General features: G+C 35.1%; 2 protein-coding genes across 6 annotated transcripts in view; both read right to left on the minus strand.

Moving 5' to 3' along the window:
- Pde8 (phosphodiesterase 8) overlaps window positions 1-24,773 on the minus strand; it is a 286,786-nt gene that overhangs the window by 90,234 nt on the left and 171,779 nt on the right. For all 5 annotated transcript variants that reach the window (XM_073086216.1, XM_073086215.1, XM_073086218.1 and 2 more), the window contains one exon: window positions 21,127-21,215. In XM_073086216.1, the coding sequence (XP_072942317.1) occupies window positions 21,127-21,215 (89 nt within the window). The remainder of the gene's footprint in view (window positions 1-21,126; window positions 21,216-24,773) is intronic.
- LOC140752514 (uncharacterized) lies at window positions 1,050-10,585 on the minus strand. Its single transcript, XM_073086851.1, has 5 exons — window positions 10,499-10,585; window positions 8,451-10,238; window positions 1,427-1,540; window positions 1,259-1,339; window positions 1,050-1,144 (listed from the first exon to the last, which is right to left on the minus strand). The coding sequence occupies exons 2-5, from the start codon at window positions 10,234-10,236 to the stop codon at window positions 1,050-1,052; spliced, it is 2,076 nt and encodes a 691-aa protein (XP_072942952.1). The 5' UTR covers window positions 10,237-10,238; window positions 10,499-10,585.

Below are 24,773 nucleotides of genomic sequence, written 5' to 3' on the forward strand. Positions count from 1 at the left end.
AAATAGGTGTGGCGGTGGTGCCGCTGGAGTCGAACCACAAAGGTTCCACCACCTTCAAGTTTATTTTAACAGATTTTTATTGAAATATAAAAACCATTAAAGAAGACACAAAGACTAATTTTTTTCTTTTTTAAATACTATTAAAAGATTAAGTCCTCAAATTTTCAAACGGTGGATCCACTAATTACTTTTGTATCGAAAAATTAGTGACTCGTGATCTTAAACAATAAATATTCTTTAATTGTTAAATATTATTTTTCTTTAGTTGTTAATTAATGATGGTCACACTACACGTCACTGTATTTCAGGGCGGCTCTATCGACAAATAAATTTCAATCCGGCGCAAACAGCGTAGATCTGTTGCGGCCAGCTATATTCAAACTTTTATTACGAGTTTTCTTGTTTTTTATAAAAACAGTAATCCAGTATTTTGTTTACATACACAAAATTGTATTGTCACAGGTATTAAAGATATATTTGAGGCCAAATTTCAGGTTTCTATTACCAGATTTGGCCCAATAATATCAAGCTAGATAAAACCGATTGAATAGGCTTAGCATTGAAAGTTGCGCAGATGCACAAACATTGGACTTGAATTCAGTATTACACACAACATTGCATTTGAACTCTGTGATGTAATAACTGTTAATAATATACTGACTGCTAGTAACTTTGGGCACCTCGGGATCAGACAATCTGATTCGCGTCACGTACGCCGGCGCGGAGTATATCGCCACTTGCGCATATAATACTGCACAAACATTGGACGTGTACTCTGTATTACACACTACATTGTAGGAAGTAATGGTGATGTACCTAGTGACTATTGATAATGTAATAATTGTCAGGGATGTACTACCCACCAGTAACTTTGGGCACCTCAGGATCAGACAATCTGATTCGCGTCACGTACGCCGGCGCTGAGTGTACCGCACTTGCGCAGATAATACTGCACAAACATTGGACGTGAACTCTGTATTACACACTACATTGTAGTAACGAATGGTGATGTGGTAACTATTGGTAATGTACTAACTATTGATTATGTACTAACTGCTACTACCTTTGGGCACCTCAGGATCAGACAATCTGATTCGCGTCACGTACGCCGGCGCGGAGTGTATCGCCACTTGCGCAGATAATACTGCACAAACATTGGACGTGAACTCTGTATTACACACTACATTGTAGTAACGAATGGTGATGTGGTAACTATTGGTAATGTACTAACTATTGATTATGTACTAACTGCTAGTACCTTTGGGCACCTCAGGATCAGACAATCTGATTCGCGTCACGTACGCCGGCGCGGAGTGTATCGCCACTTGCGCAGATAATACTGCACAAACATTGGACGTGAACTCTGTATTACACACTATATTGTAGTAACGAATGGTGAAGTAGTAACTATTGGTAATATACTAACTGCTAGTAACTTTGGGCACCTCAGGATCAGACAATCTGATTCGCGTCACGTACGGCGGCGCCGAGTGTAACGCCACTTGCGCAGATAATACTGCACAAACATTGGACGTGAACTCTGTATTACACATTACATTGTAATAACTGTTACTGATGCACTTACTGTCAGTACTGTATTGACTCTAAGTAATGTTTTAACTATTAGTGGTGTATTAATTAAAGATAAATTTGTAGTATTAATTATGACCCCTTGTATTAAGAGCTCGGGTTAATATGTCAGATACATATTTTCAAAATATTTGTTATGATAAAATACACAAGAGCAACAGTTAGCTATTAAACGAGCGACACTTAATATCGACGGTCGTCGTTGACGGTCGCTGGCGACATCCCTATCTCGATCCAATCCTGAAACTCGTATATAAACTCCCTAAGGTTAATAAAGATTGTATTTATTATTTAATTAACTCGTAATAGAGAGATTTAAACTGTTTTAATTTAATATACAAAATTATTAGGTGTAATATTTTTGTGTGAAGTGGTTAGCATTATTTAATCACATGTGCGGTCTACGAGAGAATAATTATAATTTAATTATGCATGCATTAGTGTGGATATTCCGAACAGGTTTTTAGTTTACCTTTAATTATGTTATTATTGTTATTTACATATACACGACGTTTGAAGATAATCCCAAATAATATGTAAATCTGAGAAAGGTAAAACGTGTCATATGTTATAAGATTGAGGTAGAAGATACATGACGATTGCATGGTGCAGTACGGCACAGTGTGGTCACATCGGCTCAGGTCTGAAACCAATCCCATATAAATCCCGTGCATCCAATTCCATATAGAGCAGGGGTTCTATATGAAGGCGGTTACAAATGCGTAGCCACTTCCGAGATCTAAGATGCATAATGTTACGACTTCAGTGACGTCTACGCGTGATAAAGATTTAATATATAACCGAAGATTCCATTGCAATTGAACTACGTATGTTAATACTCCAAATTTCTACAAATATGTTTATAAATATCAATCTTTTTAACATTTCTAAGAATCAAAACGACTACACAATTACAACTAAATCCAAAACTAACTACAACTTTAGTAATGAAGATAATTGCTACCCAGAATACGTATTTATACTGCAATTTGCTTAAAATATTCATGATATTATATTTCTATGAAACGTGGCGCGTTACTTTAGTTGTTACTTCAAAGAGGAGACTTCATGAACGGGGGATTTAAGGTCAGTGACATCTCTCGCAAATAATTGTGAATGTAAAATGTAGCTTATGAGTTAAAAATGCATATGTATATAATATGTGAAATAAACTAAAGCTGTCGTGTATTTACATTTAGTTAAACATCACTATCGGATGTTACCCATAGGATAAAGGTTCGCAATCTTGGAGCGCCTGCCATATTGGATTAAGAATGACGTCACTATCCATTATTACTTCCAAATTAATTATATGCACTATTTTACGTGAAATAAAAATGTATTAAAAATAGTATAATAATAATTATAGACACCATAGACAATAGAGCATTGATGTGTCCAAATGTCGCTGCACGCACACATAACTTTGTCGAAATTGATCTATAAAGCAACTATATTTTCATCTATCTGCTATTTTGCTACTGAGAACTAAAAGTTGAATATGATATTTTGAATATTTCACAGTGCTATTTTGTTCTTATACCTGGCCAGTTGTCAGTATGGTTGTACCTTTATGTCTGAATAGTTTGGTTCATGCACTTTGTGGCGAATTGAAATACTTTGTTCGTCGTGTTTTGTGTCTGCTACGTGGAATTTTCATGGCGAAAGTTTTATTGAGAAGTTTTAGCGTTAATTGTAATTGTCGTTATCTATAGTTTTATTTCTTGGAATTCACATTTTCTGGAATAGAATATGGATAGAAGGAATGAAGATAATAAAAGTAATATATATTTTCAACGTTTTAGAGCATTGCAGTTCAGTATTGCAAAAAAATATGTATATTTATGCGGTATTTTTAAGATACTTCTATTATATCTTGTCTATTATTGTTATTGACGGTTTCATGAATATTCTTAAATTATTTTGATATTAAAAGGCAAGAGCAAGTCCTTTGTTGGTTACGGCATAGATATATTATCCTACTGATATATCTATGGGCTACGGAGACTCCGTAATTTGTAGTTGTCGAATGAAATTAAATATCGCGACTTTGATAAGATAATTTCATTGAAAAAGTTTTAAGCACACATCTTTTTTATTATTTCCTCTAGAATAAGAAGAAATTAATCGGTACATCTTATATATTATATTATAAAAAAAAACTTTAAAAGTAATGTTGTTTCTCATTTGTACCAACAAAATCGAATGATTATTAATTTTAACTCACTCGCGGAAAATTGTATTCAAACTTCACCACTTCACACCATAAAATATAAATCTACACACCTTGACTGCATATTTTACATAATTGTTTTGTCGGGATAATTATATTCATACCCAATTACAAGGAATTGGCACGTACGAACACGTTAGTTATTCAACGGAGTTTTGAAGAACAATAAAACAAAAACAGAACAGAACATAACAGAACAATAGAACACGTTTTCGGCGAAACAAGCAAATGACAGTAAATCGTCCCGAAAGTTTGGGAACAATGATCCTTTGAGGTGGAATCAGGAAAACCGGGAAATAAATTAGTCACGTATAAAGGAGGTAGATTAAATATCTAAGATTTTAATTAACTATGCTTTAATTTACTTATTAACTCCTTGTAACTCTCATGGCTGTAACATTTCGCATTTCTGTGCATAAAGTTCTTCCCACGACTCAGAAAGTTCACGAGCATACTCAATCACTCTGCTCCAATAGGTATTCATGGAGTTGTCCCTGTAGTATCGGGACCAGAATAGGACTACGGTATCCCCTGCTTGTCGTAAGAGACGACTAAAAGGGGCTTCCGGGGTTGCGGGCCGCAAGAGTGGGAGCTCAAACCGTCCAGCAAGCGACCCCGGGAAGGACAGCGGTTTGTGTGGTCGCATATCGCTGTAATTCGCAGGGCCGACCCCGATAGAAGGGCATCGCGTTAGCAGGACTCCGGTTGTGTTCCGTTGGAGATCCCGGAGTTATTCTCCATACGCCAAGGACGGCCACCGGGGGGGTTTTAGTGCGGTAAAAGTCCCACATAACCCGGCGTCACTTCCATGGCGTCGGGTACCTTATGAAGGTTAAGGTAAGGAAAAGGTATTCGTGGAGTACCACCTCCTGAGTCGGGACTTTTAAAACTGCTCAAAGGGCCTCCGAAGAGTTAGATTGCTATCTTATGATAAAACCGACGGCTTAATTCCTTTCAAGCGCTGAAGCGCGCATGCAAATATGTCTGCTGTTACCACAGATTCCTACTATTGGTTTACTATGACTATTGGTTGAATGTCAGTGTGACAAACGGGGGTTTAAACCCCTGTATGTGCATATTAGAAAAAAAAACACTTGCTATAATGGTGAAGGAGAACATCGTACAAGGTCTGTGAACCACTCCCAACTCGGCCAGCGCGGTGGACTGCGGCCTACGAGTAAATCCTACTTACTCTGAGAAAGTATTGGTGTCCAGCACTAAGTAATGACGGCACACTTGACAATAAAGGGTCGATGAGCAAATAATAATGAGCAATACAGGCAGTGATAGGTTAGTGGTTAAGAAACTCAGTCTCCCGATCGAGGGGTCCGAGGTTCAAATCCCAGGCACGCACCTCTGATTTTTCAAAGTTATGTGCGTATTAGAAATTGCACGACTCATGATGCGAAGCATCAGAGAGTGCTTTACGATCGAAAAATTTTTTTCGCTTCATTTTGGCGGCTATTTTTATTATTATAGCCTTGATAGTTCACGGAATCAAGATATTTTGCATACTATTGTCGAGATAATTTAATGGAGATTAATTCCATACTTTTTAAAAATTGATTTACTATAGAATTGGAAAAAAACACCAAAATAGGTCAAAAAATTTTCCTGTCCGTCATGTGTGAAACCTGAAAACACTGTAACTTGTGAAAAAATCCATCATTTGAGTTAATTTTTTTTTTAATTCTAATCGACGATTGTAGGTCACTGAATGCGAATGATTAATTAATTCAGTGTCGTTTAATTGCAATTAATAAAAAACGAAAACTACAAGACTGTATATCTATAGATATTATGTACATTTATTCCACCAGGGGGGCTTGTGCAGTACCTTTTTCCTACTACAGCTTTTTTTCGGCAATTAATTTTGAACGACTTAAGTTTTTTTTTTTTTTTATATTTCATAATTAAATGAGCATTATGAGTCGTGCACTTTTGGATTTTCCAAACTTTATTAATTATCACTTGCTAAACAGTGAAGGAAAACACCGTCAGGAAACCTGCATACCTGAGAGATTTATAAAGAAAAAAAAATTCAAAGGTATGTGAAGTCTACCAATCCGCACTTGGCCAGCGCGGTGGACTATGGCCTAATACTTCTCATTATGAGAGGAGACCCAGTGCCCAGCAGTGGGACAGTAATGGGTTGCTGATGATGATGATAAGCAAATAAAAAAGTGAAACTACATTAAAGCACTTAATGACAAAAGTTAATAGGGTCCATTTGTAGTAATTTTCAACAGAACGACTCTCAAACAAACTTAATGTTTATTTTATCTGATATAATACGTATTACGATCGTATTGTTGACAGATTATTCCAGTAACGAGTTCCCGATACGAAGTTTCCTAATAATACAAAGTACATGTACCCAATGAAACACGTTGAAGACGACGAACCCTAAAGTTTGGTACAATAATCCTCTCTCGTGTAGGAAGATATTGAGACATCTTTGTCTGACTGTACTTGTGTACATAATCCATATGTTTATTAGAATTATGGTTGTTGATGATAAAATGGACATTCTTGTTATTATTTTCTCTTGGTATAAGAAATTACAAAACTACAAAATTTAAAGGTGGTAGAACCCTTTGTGGTTCGACTCCAGCGGCACCACCGCCACTCCTTTTTCTGCCTAATAACAGCAGTGTTAGGCGCTGCTGTGTTCCGTTTTGAAGGGTGTGGTGAGGGAGACAGACTTTTCCGAGGCGGTCCAGCTTAATCCTCAGGGCTAACGGCGTATCTGAAGTCGACCTCAGGTAGAAATGGAATCCTATCTGGGGTTTATTACAGATGTCCATCGGCGGCAAGATGGCCTGCTTCTCCTATGTATTAAAATAAAAAATAAACTTCAAATAGAACAGGAATTCTACCTGAAGCCCATCACAAATGCATTACCATTCTTGGGGTTTCACATTGCAGCTTCAGACATCATAAACAATATAAAAGTTTATATTACGATTGAAAGCATTGTTGTAAAATGTTTTGCCTGGTATCGTGAATTTAAGAATTGGTAGTTATAAACTGTTGTAAAAGCCAAATTATAAAAGTGGATCAAAGTGTGTTAGGTGGTCAACAGATGTTTTCAACAACCAGCGAAATTTACGAATATACGAATATTGGAGATGTTTGTTAGTTCGTTAATTTATTTAAAAAAACCGACCAAGTGCGAGCTATATTTGCACACAAGTGTTCCGTACCGTTATACGTCTTCATGTAATTGTAATACACATTTTGTGAGGATTTGTGATGTTTATCTATTACGATTCAAGAGATACAGCCCTCTCACTGACGGACGGACAGCGGAGACTTAGTATAGAGTTCGCTAGCATTTTTTTAGTACGAAACCCTAAAAATTGTATTTTGGTCCAAGATACTTCAATAGAATCATTTCAGTACGTATGTACAAAGGTTGTTTACAAACACAAGGTCGATGTGAGGAATCTGTTTTGGGAAAATGTTTGTGGTTTTACGATTATTATGCTTTTATCTTTCAGATGTTGAAGGTGAAAGCGGTTCCTTTGTATAAAATAAAATACGACTAGACATTAATCTTGTAATGTTATGATTTGTTTAGTCTCTTTTAAAATTACCTGTATCCTTACCACGAGTTTTTACGTTTTGACAATTTATGACTGTTTTGGTATTTGTTTACGTATTTGCCCATACAATTTCCATTCAGCGCCCCTAGCGGATTGTGTCAGTACTTGGAAATTGTATGGGCCAATACGTAAACAAATACCAAAACAGTCATATTTGTCAAAACGTAAAAACTCATAGTAAGGGTACTGATAACAAGCTGCCTAAAACATTTGCCAAGTGCGGGTCGAACACAAGCATTGTAAAATTTCAAAGTGTCAACGAATAATGACGAAGAATACCGGTTCCCTGTATGGGGACCCTTTCATTTTTATCTTTTTACTATATGTTGTTATTGTGGCAATACTAGGTACCTAATATACATTTTGCTATTTTCTCCTGTAGTATACTGTGTTCTAGATAGAAGCAGACATCTTAAGCTTAGTAATAGTCTCATTTTTACTTTTTCGGTACGGAACCCTAAAAAGTTGCTAATATAACAATGCCATTAGACGGTAAAAGTAAAATATATTTTACTCTGATCCACTCCAATATTTTATTATAGAGGAACATCAGCAAATTTGGAATACTGGTTTGTTTTTTGGGAATAAGTAGAGAAGAAAATGGCTTAGCGGAATAAAAAAAACTTTAAACGGTTATAAAAGTATTAAACTTTAATAATAAAAAGAATAAAACAAAACGAAAACTAAGAACATTATCAAAATTTTAATTAACCTAAAAATCTCCAAAAGCTTCATTTGACTTATGGTGCAGATAATTTGGAATATAGTATTCCAAATTATGATCACCTTTTTTTCTTTGACTTTGTTTACACTTTTTCTTACCATCTAATAAATATCTTATTATTGTAACAGTTTTATAGTTTTCAGTCTAGGTAATATTTTTTATAACAAAATAGCTTAAACTAATATAATTATCAAGTAATAATCAGTCAAAATAATCACAGATCAGTGTTAAATATGAACTTACATTACTGTTTTTATAAGTCATTAATTCTTGCAGTAATCACATATATAAATACCAGATTCATAACCACCACAATCTCCGTGAACCCACATTTCACAAATTAAGCATTTTACCCATTCTTCACCCCTTTTATCCTCACTAAATTTTCCATTACAGAAAAAACACTCGGCATCCTCATCAGTTGGGACTGCAGACTCATTTCTCATTGCTATATCGTCGGATGAGTCTGTGTAATTTCCAAAGACAGCAGGATTTGAATCTGATGATTCACTTTCTGTAATATTTCTCTCATTTGTGCTTTTTGTTACATTCTTCTTGCCTTTTCCCTTAACAGTTTTTTTCTGTGATGTCTTCGCATTTCCCGACTTTTTAAATTGTGCATTCTTAAGGTCTTTCTTATAAGGGGAACTTGAAATTATTGTAGATTTTCCTGGCTTACGGCCTCTATTGCTTGTTTTCTTTTTTAATTTTGGTACGGGAGAAATTTGAGAGGGAGTAACTATTGATTGGATTCCTGATGCCTGATGCCCTGGTTGAGTTTCATCAAAACTCTCCAATCGCCGAACAGCGGCCACGGGTGAGTCGAGCGGGTTTGGACTCATTTGAGGGTTTGGATCCTCTGAAACATCAATAGCAGCGGCTATGTAATCGGCTTCTGTGAATATGTTTCTATCAAATGGATAGATACCACCAATTTTGAAACCATTTGCTGCAATTTCGGCCGTTTGGCACTTAATGTAGGCTCTCCCAAATAGCTCAACAACATCATAAGGTGTTACAGGTCTGTTATGTTCCCGGAGAAACACCCTGACTTCTTCACTGTAGTAACATTTTAAAGGACCCATGAAAGTACGGTCAAGGGGTTGAATTTTGTGTGTGCAATGAGGTGGCAAAGATAAAATTGTCACATAATTCTGTTTCGCTAGATCTATCAATTCTATATTCTTGGTGTGACTATAATGGCCATCAAGAATCAAAAGCACTGGTGATGCTTCTGTTGGCTTTACATATTCAACGAAATGTTGAAACCATTGGGTAAATAAATTAGTTTGAATCCATCCAGATGGATGAGCTCTTCCTATGGACCCAACTGGAGCTCCCCTCATCAAAGCCTCGGTCATATTTTTTCGAGGGAAAATTAACATAGGAGGGACAAATATCCCTGCCGGACTCATGCAGACGACAATAGTTATTAAGGACCCTCTTTCTGCTGATGTCATTGCTCCAATTTGTTTTTTCCCTTTGCGCGCAATGATCTTTGGTATTTTACTCTGAACTATAGAGAGACCACTCTCATCAACGTTAAATATGCGCGCAGCAGGGAAAGGCTTATCAGCTTGGATTTTGTCAAGATTGTCGTAGAACTCGTCCACTCTTTCTTTAGTGAATCCATTGGCCCTTGCTTGGGAAGTTGCAGTTGGCTGTCTTATGGACAAAATTTCCTTATGTCGTTTTAAAAATCCCTTCAGCCAGTATCTTCCAGCAAATCCATCCTTAAAAGCGTTTTGAATATTATTTTTTATAGCTAATTGATATGCAAACCGACGCAAATCCATTCTGGTCAGCCCATAAAATTTATTCTCCATTGTTAATATGTACTCAACCAGCATGTTTTCAATATCTGTACCCAAAACTGGCCTTCGACCAATAACTTTATTCATTACAGATTCAGTCGAGGAGTCATTATCATTAACAAATCGAAAGAGGGTAGACCTGGGAACGTTAAAGTGTTTAGCTGCCTTCAAGTATCCCATTCTCTTTTCTCGAACAGCGATAATAGCAGCGGACATATCCTCCTTCTCCCACTTCTTTCTTTTGCTGTATTTATGAGATGCAGACATTTCTGAAAAAAAAAACAAGAATTGATATCTTCTTACAAAAATGTGCATAAAATTTGGAATATCCCAAATTAGACTCACTTTTGGTATTCCAAATTAGCAACATGACACCCTAACCTAAAATTTCATATCACATTTTTAATTTCAGAAATATTAACAAAATAAAAGTAAAACCATTAACTAAATAGGTTACTTATTAGTTTAAATAATTGCAATAAAGATTTTATGTATCATAGTAAATGATTATCAATTATTGCTTTCTTACCGAAAAAAGTTTGAAATTTGACGTTTCGCTTCTACGAGGCTGGCAGCCGAAATGTAAAGATGGCGGTCGGTTTTTAGAGCTCATTAGTTCCGTATGACGTGCGGCGATAAGTTTACAAGAAGAAAACACAGATGGCACTTATAATAATGAGTTAACCAAGGTATTCCAACTTACCTGCAGTATTCCAAATTTGCTGATGTTCCTCTACTAATATTTATTGTGTATATGACGGTTCATTTCTCGGTATATCTCAAGAATGTCCGCCCAAAACCAACAAGCAAATGTTTCTTCTGATCTGAGATCTGAGTTTCTTTGATCAAACATCCCTTTTGTTACAAGCTTTCATCCCTTATTTACTTCCTTTAGGGAATACATTTTCAAAAATACTTTTATCTTATACAAGCATCTCCTACGAAATTTTTTTTTATTCTTGACCAACATATTTGGCTATGTATTGTCAGTAAGTTGTTTACTAGGTAGGTCATCATCATCATCATCATCATCAACCCATTATCGTCCCACTGTTGGGCACGGGTCTCCTCTCATAATGAGAAGGATTAGGCCATAGTCCACCGCGCTGGCCACGTATTGGTAGACTTCACATTCATTTGAGATTTTTTTTTTATAAATCTCTCAGGCATGCAGGTTTCCTCACGATGTTTTCCTTCACCGTTTAGCAAGTGATAATAAATTTCTAATACGCTAGGTAGGTACTTGGTAGATAACTCCTTAAATCAATACATAATATTGGATTATTAACTTTTCTAAACTTTTAAACACCTTTAAGGTTTTATGATTAGCCTGAAAGTTGTGTGGTGTGAATGCTTTTGTCATTAAGCCTTTCTTTTATACCTCTTTGAAGTTTTGCCAGCTTAAAATAAATGAAACAAAAAATCTAAAAATAGGAACTCTTTACATTGGTATCGTAAACATTCGGTACAACAACAATTTCATCAAAATAAAGATTTATCAACAAGATCTTAATATGTCGTAATAAATATAATTAACATAATTGAGCAATGAATCATGTTTTATAATTCACTATCAAATACCTATAACATTACAATTGGCTGTCAAAGCCATATTGTGATTTTCTGAAGGTGGTAGAACTCTTTGTGGTTCGACTCCGGCGGCAACACCGCCACACCTATTTCTGCCTAATAACAGCAGTGTTAGGCGCTGCTGTGTTCTGTTTTGAAGGGTGTGGTAAGGGAGACATACTTTTCCGAGGCGTTCCAGCTTGGTCCTCAGGGGTAGCGGCGCATCTATGCCTCAGGTAATAATATCTAATCCTGTCTGGGGTTGATAACAGATGTCCATGGGCGGCAGTAGCCACTTACCATCTGATGGACTGCATGCTCGTCTGCTACTCCTATATTATAAAAAAAAATATTGTGCCGTAAAATCTATGAATGTGAGTTCACAACGGAGTAGTGAAAATGGCTCACGGAGTTATGCAAATTTTTATTGTTCGTATTCATATTCAAATGATCTCGCTGACGTGATACAAATTGGTAACAGTTTAAATTCCACAAGAAAGGAGAAAGTCTTGAGATGTAAGCTAAATGTTTCTTACGTTAAGTTTTAGTTTCTGAGACTTTAAATGTAAGGTTTCTCTTTAAGTAGCAAAGAAAAAGTTATTGAATTGTAATAATAAGCTCTTACTTTTTTACTACTTTTTTGGTGTTATGACAATAAGTGAGTATGATTTCTTCAAATTAATTTGTGATGTCATCATCAACTTTTATTAAAGATTTTTCGTATGTTGGTTTCCTCACGATGTTTTCTGTCACCGCTAAAGTACCCTTTTTTTTGTTCACGACGGGGAACCTTCAAAAGTTACCCAGTGTCGTGGGAGCGACACGGGGTTATGTGGGATTTTTACCGCACTAATGATCCTGGTACTACAGGGACATCCGCTAAAGTACCTACGTAATAATGAATGTGTGATGTAGTGAATTTTATTCATAACTTAAGTAGTTTTCGCAGAATGTTCAAAATTCGATCATAATCATTAATGATTTGGATTTGGAGGTTTTTATGGAAAATAACAAAGGTTTCAACAACTTTTTTCTTGGCCTATCCCTATATGATGATCATGATTGATGCTTCAAACTCTTTCTTGTTTTAATTTTACATGCACAAACCTATTTTTTTTTCAGTGACTGTATCCATAACGGAAAACGAACATACATATTATTTACTCATAAACAAAGAAATTGGAGACATTAAATAAGTGTTCACATTGTCTTTGTGTCAAAAATATAATTAGTGAGAGCGATCTGCGAACTGCCCGGGGCAGTTCCAGTAATTCTGGTTAATTACACATATGGACAGACTGTGGGAATAGTTATTACCTAACTACTTAAATCTTTTGAAGGTGGTAGAACCCTCAGTGGTTTCCGGCGGCACCACGGTCACACCTATTTCTGCTTCATAACAACAATTTTAAGCGCTGCTGTATTCTAGTTTGAAAGATGTGTTATTTATGGGATATACTTATTCGTCCTGGTCCTCAAGACTAGCTACGCATCTGTTGCTAACCTCAGATTGAAATCTAATCTTATCTGGGATTGTTGTTGTATATGGGCAGCAGTAGCCACTTACCATCAGATGGGCAGCATGCTCGTTTGCTACTTCAATATCAATAAATTATAAAAATAAATCTTCAATATGAATCAATTATAATTATTTAATAGTTCTTGCGCAACAAGTAAATGGTTGCCTGGAAGAGATCGCTATTTTATGGATAAGGGCGCCAATTGTACATTAGTTTATTTTTAAAATTTTGTATTTATTACTTTTTATTTGGTGTACAATAAAGAGTTTTGTATTGTATGATAAAAATAAATCTATTCAAAATTTAACGTTGGTAGAACTATTTGTGATTCAGGCATTTTGGCTTAAAAGAAGTGGTCTAAAGCTGTTGTGGTTCTGACCCATATGGTAAGGCAGAGATCAATATCAAATTAATGGAACCAATAGATCAATGACTACAACTAATTGGAATATCTCAGGTATGCCTTCGACAGCGACACATAATATATGATCAATCATAGATAGGAAAACTGATCTATGAGTGCAGTGTCAGGGATGCAACTGATGCAAGTTTGTGAAAATGATATAAGTGTCCTTATTTACCTATATCGATATAAGTAAATGTTTATATTGAAGGATCTATTCTGATAATATCGACAATTATAAAGATAATATCGATTTTTCGATCATGTAAAGTTTCCACAAAAATCATGAAAAGTACTTTTTTATTTTTGAGAAGTTTCTAAAAAAATAACGACCTTTTTTCGTCGTACTAGTTCTTTTATAATGTAAATTATGATAATGTCATATCGGAGGTGGTTCAACAAATATTGATATTCATATTTGACTAGTTATTATCTTTGCATTCCCACGTACGACCTATGAATAGTTACTATTTATCCTTTATGTAAGTTGGGCTACGTGATCTTTCATAAATTCACATACATATATGAACAGGATCATGAAACATTCCACTTTCCGTTATCTAAAAAACGGGTATATATCGTTTCATATCGTATGAGTGAAGCTTTACAGATACTTTAAAAACTCAAACGGGATATAAAATTATAAAAATAATAAGACGCGTATATGCTACCGTTAAAATAAAGAAGGTATTGAAAAATATGGAACAATAGTATTATATTACAATCAGTCTTTGTACCGGAGTTTCAATTAGCGAAAAAGCGTCCAACCGGCTTCCCTCAGGCACATCCGGTGTATAATTAACTATGATATTGTATTGACGCAGTCCACGAAAATAATGAAAGGCAAACGAATTATTCCTTTACTTGTTTTTGTAAAGGCCTAGTTTGCTGTTTGAGAACTGTGACATTTATATCATAAAATAACAAAGACGGCGAGCTATTTATTTAGTCCCTAACGCAAGTGTGTTCTTTAATTTTATTTGTAGTATTTGGTGAGTGTAAACAAAATTAATTTGGTTAAGGATTGTATGTATGTAATACATACTATACTTGCTCATTAGGTGTTTATTGAAAAATATAGTCTACATCTCAATTTCAAATAAAAATAGAAACACAGCAGACACTTAAAATTATTGCATTTGTTGTAGTCGATTGAAAGGATATATTTTGAAGTTGTACATTCAGAAAACGTAATTAACCGACTTCTTTTATTTTTAAGATGTTAAAGGGGAGTCAATTCAAAGTGATTTGCAACCCTTTTTTCAAGATGGCAGCCGAGAGACAAAGGGGACCCCACAAATTTGAAGTGTCTTTACGCTAACTGTCCTTTATGTCCAAAAAATATAAATGGCGTCCTTTGACTTTTGCACGCTAAACCAAAAAAAAAAATTCTTTGAAATACTGATTTTTTTGAAATAAGTTGCCTTGCAGTTTATTTTGCACAAATGATCATAGGATCTTAAATTGAATGAATATAAAACTTTAAAAAATTGTATAAACAAATTTAATAACCAATAAAGAAATAAAAATGATATAGGTCAAGCAATACCTTGGTTATAAAATAATTTAAGGTTTATTACCCGACTGCCAAGGAAGGGTTATGTTTTTCGCGCGTATCTTGTATGTTTGTCTTTCTTTATTTGATCCGATCTAACAAACGGCTGGATGAATTTCAACAGTTAAAGTGTCATTATATTTGTCTCAACGACCCGAGTGTCCTTAGATAGGTGTTAGTAAAAAAAAATCAAAATGGCGGATTTTTGGCGCGAAATAGTAAGACATTTAAAAAAAAAAGTTAAACGAACCTATCGAGTAGGGTATCAAATGAAAGGAAAATAAACGGAGATTATAAAAACATATTTGTATATATATAAAACAGTAAGGTGACTGACTGACTGACTAACTAAATGACTTTTTCATTTTTCAGAAATCAACGTACAGCCTAAACCAAGGACCTTACAGTTCTGAAATTTTGCACACAGGTTTTCTATATAGCTTGAATAAGTACTAAGAAAGGCCTTTTGGAAATTCTACCCTTAAGAGGGTAAAATAGGGGAAAACAGTTTTTTTGAAATCCTTTAATTTTGAAGCAACTACTATAAAAAATTGTATTTGGCTTTCTGGATAGGAACAAGGACGCACTTATTTATCCCCCTCCCAAAAATCAACCCCGTAGCGGGTAAAATAAGGGTTAAAAGGTCATTTGAACAATCGTCAATTTTGAAGGAAACCCTATGACATGTTGTATCAGGCTTTTTGGATAAAAATAATGAAATGCTACCTCTAACGAAGTAAAATAATGACCGAAACTTTGATTTACTGAAGTTATATATTTTATAGACCGTAAATGGTGAATTTTTTCGCAAAATAGTAACACGTTTTAAAAAAAGTTAACCAAACCTATCGAGTAGGGTGTCAAAATAAAGGAAATTAAGAGGAGATTACATATACATTATATAATATATCTTATATATAAAATTCTCGTGTTAGTTACCGTACTCCTCCGAAACGACTTCACCGATTTTCACCAAATTTTATATACATATTCAGTAGGTCTGAGAATCGGCCACTATCTTTTTTTTTACACCTAAGTGATAAGGGTTGTTCATCCTTAACATTTTTTTTATTTATATGGCAACACAACGTTTGCCGGGTCAGCTAGTACATATATACTCGTATATACACATCGAGACGACTGTCTGACTAAATGAGAGAGTTGCTGTGCCCGAGATCAACGCAAAGGGAAACCGCTGAACTTTAGCGTGCTGGAATTTTACACATAGGTTCTTTATATAGCGTAAATGAACACTACGAGGATAAAATAGGATAATATTGTTTGAACATCTTTTGTTTTTGAAGCAGACACCTCCTATGAAACTTTGTATTTGGCTTTCTGGATAAAAATAATGAAATGCCTATTTCACTGCTTTTGGAAATTCTACTTCAGCCTTTTTGGTGCAGTCGGGTTTTTGATTTTTAAATTAATTACTTGTTTTGAATATAATAATGAGCCAGTACGGGTTTATTGCTGTTTCATATTACATTACTTTCACTTTTAAATAATAAATTTCAAAACAATATTATTGTCAATCATAAATATGGTCCAGTTGGTGACCACGCGATAATTACGACATGGGTATTAATGTGATATCTAGAAATACGATAATCTAGAAATTTAATTCTAGAAATCGCGAATATTAATAAAATTCAGTACATACATTCACTTTTTGTTAGAATACCAACACATTAGAAACACGTAAAGAAATGAGTAGCTGGCAGAAAAGATCGTCTTCCTTATCATCATCACCATCATCATCAAGTTGTTCAAATCATAGGGTATCACCGTCAAATTTAATATTATACGGTAAATATGCCATTTGTGCCGAAGCCGTTGAGCAATGTCCATTTCTAATTCATGTGTTTATTTCGCAATATGACCATGGCCTTAAGGACCACGTGATCTTTATGTTACTTTAAATGTTGCTTACCTCCTCAACGTCATCCATTTCAAGTTCACCCGTACTCGTTTCTTCTGCAATGTGAGTCAACAGTATACTAGGCCTAACGGAGACTCTATGCCGTATGGTCGACCGTCTCCATTTATTTGCATCTTCGTTGCTCTCATCATTTAGAGTAGCGAATTGTTCGTAAAAGTTTATCACTCCAGATAAATCCCCGTCAATATTAATTATTTTTTCAGGTTCACGCTCTCTCTTAATCGAAGCTTTTCTATCTTCGATGCGTCTGTACCCTTCATTATCACCTTGATTTTCGCCCAAAATGTTAATCGAACGCCTGTCATTGTATTCGTATTCCAAGTCAAATCCTCTTTCATCAAACAAGCTTTTGAACTTAGCCCAGCATCCTAACTTTTTTGTTTCATTACCACTTTCTTCTATCTTTTGTTTTGCCTGAATACTATTCGTTTCATCCATTTTCAAGGTTATTGATAAAGCGATCACAAGATTATTAATTACATTTCACAGGTATTATTAAAAGGAAGTGGAACTAATCATCTCTTAATCCTATATGATAAAAGTAATAATTGTTTCCCCGTATTACATTATAATCAAGTACTTTAAAATCAGTTTCGTTGGACCGAAATCGATTTAATATCACTGAATATAATCGATTGTGATTATAATCGAATAGGTTATTAGTTCCGTCTAGTAGCAACGATACATAATCGATGAATCGTAGAAAATGTCACTTTTATAACGTGTTAGAAACGTATGTGTCATTATTAAAATGTAACACTTTGTTATGTTGAACACATCACCCACATAACACTAAAACAGCTGTATTTCACTAGAGGTGTACTAATAACAAATTTTGCACGTTTTATCTTATCACCAATACGTATACGACGACAAAATTTAATGCACTATTTAAAGATCGAAAACATATAACACAAATGTGTGAAAATTACAACGATAGCGTTGTACCGCGGCTTGGATGAAACTAAAACAGTTAGTACAGTGAATAGCCGTGGTGATATTGATAATGATTATGATAAGGATTTATTCTTTTAATTTATCAATCAGTGTCGCACAGATTACACGATATTGGTGTTATTAAGTCACTTTTAGTCTCCGTTATAACTTGTAAGATTTCTATATTAAAATAGCGTTTTATCTTTTAGATTCATGGTACACAAAAAAATAAAATCAGTGTTATTTATTGTGTTTAAGAATTAGACGTTAGATTGGTACTGTATACTTTTAACCTTATCTTTACCTTTTTAAAGACAAAGTTACTTTGAATGTGTCAGTAAGTAGAATTAGGCCTTACGTTAAAAGTATCAGTAGTTGAAAATATCAATTTTAATATCGCAATGCATTTCCTATTCGTTAACATTATCTTTACCTCTTTAAAGACCTTATTAAAGTTACTTTGAATGTGTCAGTAAGACAGAATTTGGTATTACATTGAAAGTATCAGTTGAGAATTTCAATTTTAATACCGAAATGCATTTCCTATTCGTCGCACAATGCATCTATGATTGTTTCAGGTAGAACTATCTGTGTGCATCACAGACCTGTATTTGTTTAGATATAGGTCAGTGGTGTGTATTATAAATGTCTATGGCGGCAGTGGTCACTTAAATTAAGGTGGGATTCAAGTTCGTTCGGTATTTCTATTAGATAACAAATACGCTCACATAATTATTTATTCATTAATAGTCAATTTCTATTTATTGCCTACTAAGGACTGAAATTTGACTATTTCTATTAGACAGAAATTGACAAATATTAATTTTTTTTTTAACTTTTGATCAGAAAGTGTTATATTTGACAATTTCTATTAGTCATAAATTATAGGCAAATATAAGGTTTTCGATTTTACACATAACGGGTGTTGTGGAATGATAATTAAATCAACATAATAATAATACTTCAATTGTGCCAGAAATCAAAGCCTTATATAATTGTAATACATACAAGTGACCGACTTCAATTTCAGCTGACCACACGTGTGTGTTCAGTTATGTCAACTGTATTGAATTATGAATGAGTCTACGTTTTTGTGTACACTTATTGGAATTCTCATTGTGCAAATGATGTCGAGATTTTGTTTTAATAGATGTTTTATAAATATTATACACTTATGAATAATGAATGTGACGTTTGATTAATGTTAGGATTAGTCTATGATATATGGAATATGTTTCTTTATTATCTATACATATAAATATATTTCTCCTTTCTTCTGTTTCTAAAGATGACTCACTCCTAACCAGAAAATGTACGCAGTTTTGAGAAATGAAATAGTTGCGTATAAAAGTTTTGCCACGTCTCCGTGCTAAAATGTCCCTAAAATATTTGAAATAATTATTTGTTTATTACTTAAATTACGCAGTATTCGTTATTTATTCGTAAATTTTCTCTAAAAATGTTTTTATTTGTCAAGAATTGAAAAAAATAACTTACTAAAATAAGCCGTTTGTGGCTTCATTCAATTTCAAGGCGGCGAAGTATATTTACTAATCTATGGTTTCATATGTTAAAATTATTGCAATTTTTCCTAGACTGTGGAGGGTCAAGTTTTTCGAGTGTATGTATGTCTAATTCTTTGGCACACCCTGCAGAGCAAACAGCTTCACGGATTTTAACATATGAGGGACACTTTCTATGACAACAGGATTTTTCTATATTGTGCGAGTGACATAAATATTACATTTTTAAGTTGTCAGGCTCCTTGTTCGTATGATAATTGTCTAGTTTTACTCACACATTATTTGTCAGTTTGACCGCATAATTGCCACGAAATTGCATATAATCGGGAGAAACAGCAACTTCAGGTGCCTAAGGCAAAGATTCACTTCGGGTCGCTGAGCTAACGGAGTAAGTAAGTTGTCAGTCTGACGGGAGCAATTTTAACGCCAGTTCGGATCGCTGAGCAAACGAAGTAAGTTTGTCAGTGTAACTGGACCAAAATAAACGCGATTATACCGAAAGTACAGTACTGGATAATTTATAGTGTCACTCTCACTACCCTTTTTACGTATACGTTTACGTATTTTCCCATACATTTCCAATCAGCGCCCCTAGCGGATTGTATCAGAAATGATTTTTTTTATAATATACGAGTAGCAGACGAGCATACAGTCCACCTGATGGTAAGTGGGTACTGCCGCCCATGGACATCTGTAATCAACCCCAGATAGGATTAGATATTCCTACCTGAAGTCGGCCCGAGATGCGCCGCTACCCCTGAGGACTAAGATGGAACGCCTTGGAAAAGTCCGTCTTCCTTACCACACCCTTCAAACCGGAACACAGCAGCGCCTAACACTGCTGTTATTAGGTAGAAATAGGTGTGGCGGTGGTGCCGCCGGAGTCGAACCACAAAGGGTTTCTACCACCTTCGAAATTTGGAATAGTATGGGAAATACGTAAAACAAAAACAATCATTTTTGTAAAAACTACTACACACACATACACACACACACACTAAGGGTACATATTAATCATCACGGGATAGATTAAATTTGAAATTACATTTTATAGATGCACTGTAAAATGGTTGTTGTAACTTTAGTGTCGAATTGAATTTAATTATTTCCAACAAATGCAAGTGTACACGTGCGTAGGTACTGTTACAGAAATAAGTGCTGATGTCAATTAAGAGTCGAATATCCTCTACTCATTTTGATTACAATCATCCCTGCAATTTAATTCAACATACGTAATGTGTCGCTACTCATGTTACGCAAAATATGCTTTGTTGAATACTATAGCGTAGCATATTATTTATTACAAGAATGAAATAGCAAATGAACGTCATCATCATCATCATCATCAACCCATTACTCTCCCACTGCTGGGCACCGGTCTCCACTCAGAATGAGAAGGATTAGGCCATAGTCCACCGCGCTGGCCAAGTGCGTATTGGTAGACTTCACATACCTTTAAGATATTTTTTATAAATCTCAGGTACTTATGTAGGTTTCCTCACGATATTTTCCTTCACCGTTTAGCAAGTGATAATTAATTTATAATACGCACGTAACTTTGAAAATCAGAGGTGAGTGCCTGGGATTTGAACCTCGAATCCATCGATCGAGAGGTAAAGGAGACATACTTACCATCAGGTGGATTGCTAGTTCATTTGCTACTTCATCATTCTAGTTTCTGAGATGTATGTTAGGTGCACATTACTTACGGCGACGTCTACCAGCGGCTCGTCTTCGGGCGTCAGGGCGAGGGAGGAGCGGCGGCCGGCGCGGGCGCCCGGCGACCCGCTCGAACTACCTGTTAACAAAATATGATATTTTATTTTTACGTGTTTTAATTTAAAATTTAAATTATTATAAAACAACGGACTCCTTAAAATTAAAGCGTAGTTACTCTCACAATTCAGACGAATCCAACAACACCTATTTCAACCTCATAACATCAGTATTAAGCGCTGCTGTGTTCTGGTTTGAAGGCTAAGGGATACAAACTTTTCCGAGGCGTTCCAGCTTAGTCCTCAGGGATAATAGCGGCGAGGCTTTCCAACTTAATCCTCAGGGGCAGCGGCGCATCTGTGGTCGACCTCAGGTAGGAATATCTAATCCTATCTGGGGTTGATTACAGATGTCCATGGGCGGCAGTAGCCACTTACCATCAGGTGGACTGCAAGCTCGTCGGCTACTCCTATATTATATATAAAAAAAGTTGAGCTCTCCTTTCAGAGTGAAACGGTCTCCTTTCAGAATAAAAGGAGTTTAGACCATAGTCCACACCATTGATCAAGGGCGAACTGTTAGACTTAACACACCTTTTAGCAATGCAAAGAAAATATTACCCAAAAATAAATTGATTTGTAACTTTGCACAAAAATGTACTATTTCGTATCATTACGTCCGTGATATGACGTGTACCTAATATTAATCAAGGGATAATCACTATCTTTCATTTACTTATTAATTGAGTATGATTTATAATAGAGATTACATTTACATCAATAATTTAAATATTATACGAAATATACAGCTATTGATGTATTATATGCTACTTACCTACAACTTTTTACTAAAATAGTGTTTATACATTAGAAACGTAAAAACTACAGCTTAAAAAATAGCTTCAAAAGATAAAGATTTTAATCTTACTAGCATACGTAGGTAATTAAGTTTTGATTTTATAAAAGCGAAGAAAATAAACGCTTTCTACACTCAAAGTCCCACACTAGGATTCCCTGTGTCGTGAGTGCTATGGACACACACAAAGACGAACACCCATATCAGCCGGGGATCGAACCCAGAACCCTTGGCGTGTCAGACCGGTATATGTACCACGCGGGTCGACAAAAGAAGGTTTTATGTTCTTGTGTAAATAAGTTAATACGTAATATTAATATGACAAATTATTATGTATAGACTATGGAAATACGTAAAAAATCTTCAAAGATACACATAATACTAAATAACATAACCAAATCACGTCTTCAATAATCATTTTCGGATGTGTGAACTCAAGACTGTAATCTTCGGCGATTTAAAGGCTTTCCGAGATAATTTAAGGGACATCTGTTACACTTCTAAAGGGCAGTAAAGCTTGTTTTGTGGTAATGTTAAGGTCATTGCCCGGTATTTATTCCTCTTAATTACGATTACCTCATTCATAACCAAATAAACAATAAAGATTTAACGTTTAGTAGCCGTTCTCACGCGACTCCGCTTGCATGTATTCTACTTTCTCGTACGGAGTTTATAGGTACTCTCAGCATCTTTGTTACTTATAACATCTTATATATAAAATTATTGTGTCGTTGTAACATCTTATATATAAAATTAATGTTCGTTACCGTACTCCTCCGAAACGGCTCTACTGATTTTCACCAAATTTTATATGTATATTCAGTAGGTCTGAGAATCGGCTACTATCTATTTTTCATACCCCTAAGTGATAAGGGCTGTTGACCCTTAACATTTTTTTAAATTTATATGGCAACGCAACGTTTGCCGGGTCAGCTAGTATGTTATATATTCTTTTATTTTGTGCCCAATGAGATATTTTGTAAGATTCCTGTGAAGTTTGTGTCCTACATCAATGGTCTTATTGATCAATTTACTAGGAGTAAAGTAATGAGAGAGAGGAATTATTTTTAAAACAAAAAACCTGACTGCTTAAAAATATTTAACTAAAAAGGCGAGTAATGTAGCCTAAATATACCTCCAATGACACCGTATATTAAAAATCCATCAAGCCATTTGGTTTGTGGAGCCAAAGAATCAGACATACATAGATTTATTAATTATGCTCGTAAAACACTACCCTCGGCAATCAGATAAAAAGCACATTGTCGGGGTTCCGTACCCAAAGGCTAAAAACAGAACCCTATTACTATGAGGCCGATGTCTCTCCGTCTGTCACAGGACTCTATCTCCTGAACTGTAATAGATAGACACTTTATTAAAATGTGTATAATGTGGCGGCTATAACAACAACCAATAAAAAAGTAGATAATAATTGGGGGTCATACAAGGAAACGTTATTTTTAAACTTTTTCGCTTTATGTATTCAACCGTAATAGGAAGACAGTTCAAATCTTCATAATACATGTACTTCAATGGTAAAAAAATAATAAAAAATTTGGTGATACAGAACCCTCGGCTGCGAGTTCAACTTGCACTTGGCCAATTATTTTTACTCCATTAGTGTTGCCCATAGCTCCGTGTAACGAGCTCAGCCTCAGACAGAGAGCTTAGAGATAAGAGACACAGGGATTCACAGTGTGTCTAGACTAGACCCATTAATAAACCATTGAAACATTGGTCATGTATCGTTAATAGATCTGTTAATTTATTGCAATAATGTACGAGGTGAGAAGCGGCTTCTGGCTGCGTCGAAGGAGCATTATACATTTTATATGCTGCTACCAATAGTATTAGCACTCGTAGCGTTATATAAGATCTACGTGACTGATGTAATACCATAAGGCGTAGTTTCTGCATATAAACAGACCTAACCTAACCTAACCTAACCTAAGGGTTAAAACTCGGCCTCTCGATTTTTCTCACATCACTTCAACTCACTTCTGATTTTCAAAGTTATGTGCGTGTTGGAAAACGGTGCAGGAAAATCCATCGCGAGGAAACCTACACAGTACACATATAAGAGATTCATAAAAAAACTCAAAGGTATGTGAAGTCTACTAATACGCACTTGGCCAGCGCGGTGACTATGGTCTAATCCTTCTCATTCTGAATGGAGATACAATCCCAGCAGTGGGATAGTAATAGTTTTGTGACGACTACAACGGATTTTGTACATTAGGACCTTTCTATGAAAAGTGGTTGCAAATGGTAGAGTTGAAGACCTTTCATTCATTTATTGTTCCTTATCAATTAAAATCGTCCTTGATCGATAACTCTGAGATCACGTGCTAGCGACTTCCTTTGGCACAAACTTGCATAATGTCGCTCAGATAAATCATTTCTCACTTGGTAATGAACCGGTTATCTATAGTAAGAGTTGCTCGTAATCTGGTTAGAAATTAAACTGCATTAAGCTTTAGTTTAAATTGTATTTAGCTATTTCCTAACAAGTTTATCCACTTTTTGAGAATCAACAATTACTTATATAAAGTACCTAACCGATACTTTCATAAATTGATTTAAAAACAATAAAACTTATAGTTTAAATTTACGTTAAGTATATACGAATGTTTTAATATTTGTTTTTATAGCGACCGTAGAAAATTTCGTGCCTTGTTTCGTGCCTTTCGTGCATTTGTATATCTATTACGATAGATAAAAACCCTGGATAGATGGACCGATCGACGGACAGAAAGCGGAGGATTAGTAAGTAAAGACGCATTCG

The sequence above is a fragment of the Epargyreus clarus genome, unplaced genomic scaffold (assembly GCF_041222505.1).
Source record: "Epargyreus clarus isolate Ecla_fem2 unplaced genomic scaffold, WU_Ecla_fem_2.2 ptg000024l, whole genome shotgun sequence".
Taxonomy (NCBI): Eukaryota; Metazoa; Arthropoda; class Insecta; order Lepidoptera; family Hesperiidae; genus Epargyreus; species Epargyreus clarus.

Excerpts from the sequence above, each read along its gene's own strand:
- LOC140752514 (XM_073086851.1), bottom strand. The coding sequence starts at position 10,236 with ATGTCTGCATCTCATAAATACAGCAAAAGAAAGAAGTGGGAGAAGGAG. Across the intron at positions 1,541-8,450 it reads TTGTGGTGGTTATGAATCTG|AGTTCACGTCCAATGTTTGT; the intron begins GTATTTATATAT and ends TGTGTAATACAG. Across the intron at positions 1,340-1,426 it reads GGTGCCCAAAGTTACTAGCA|TATTATCTGCGCAAGTGGCG; the intron begins GTTAGTATATTA and ends ATGTTTGTGCAG.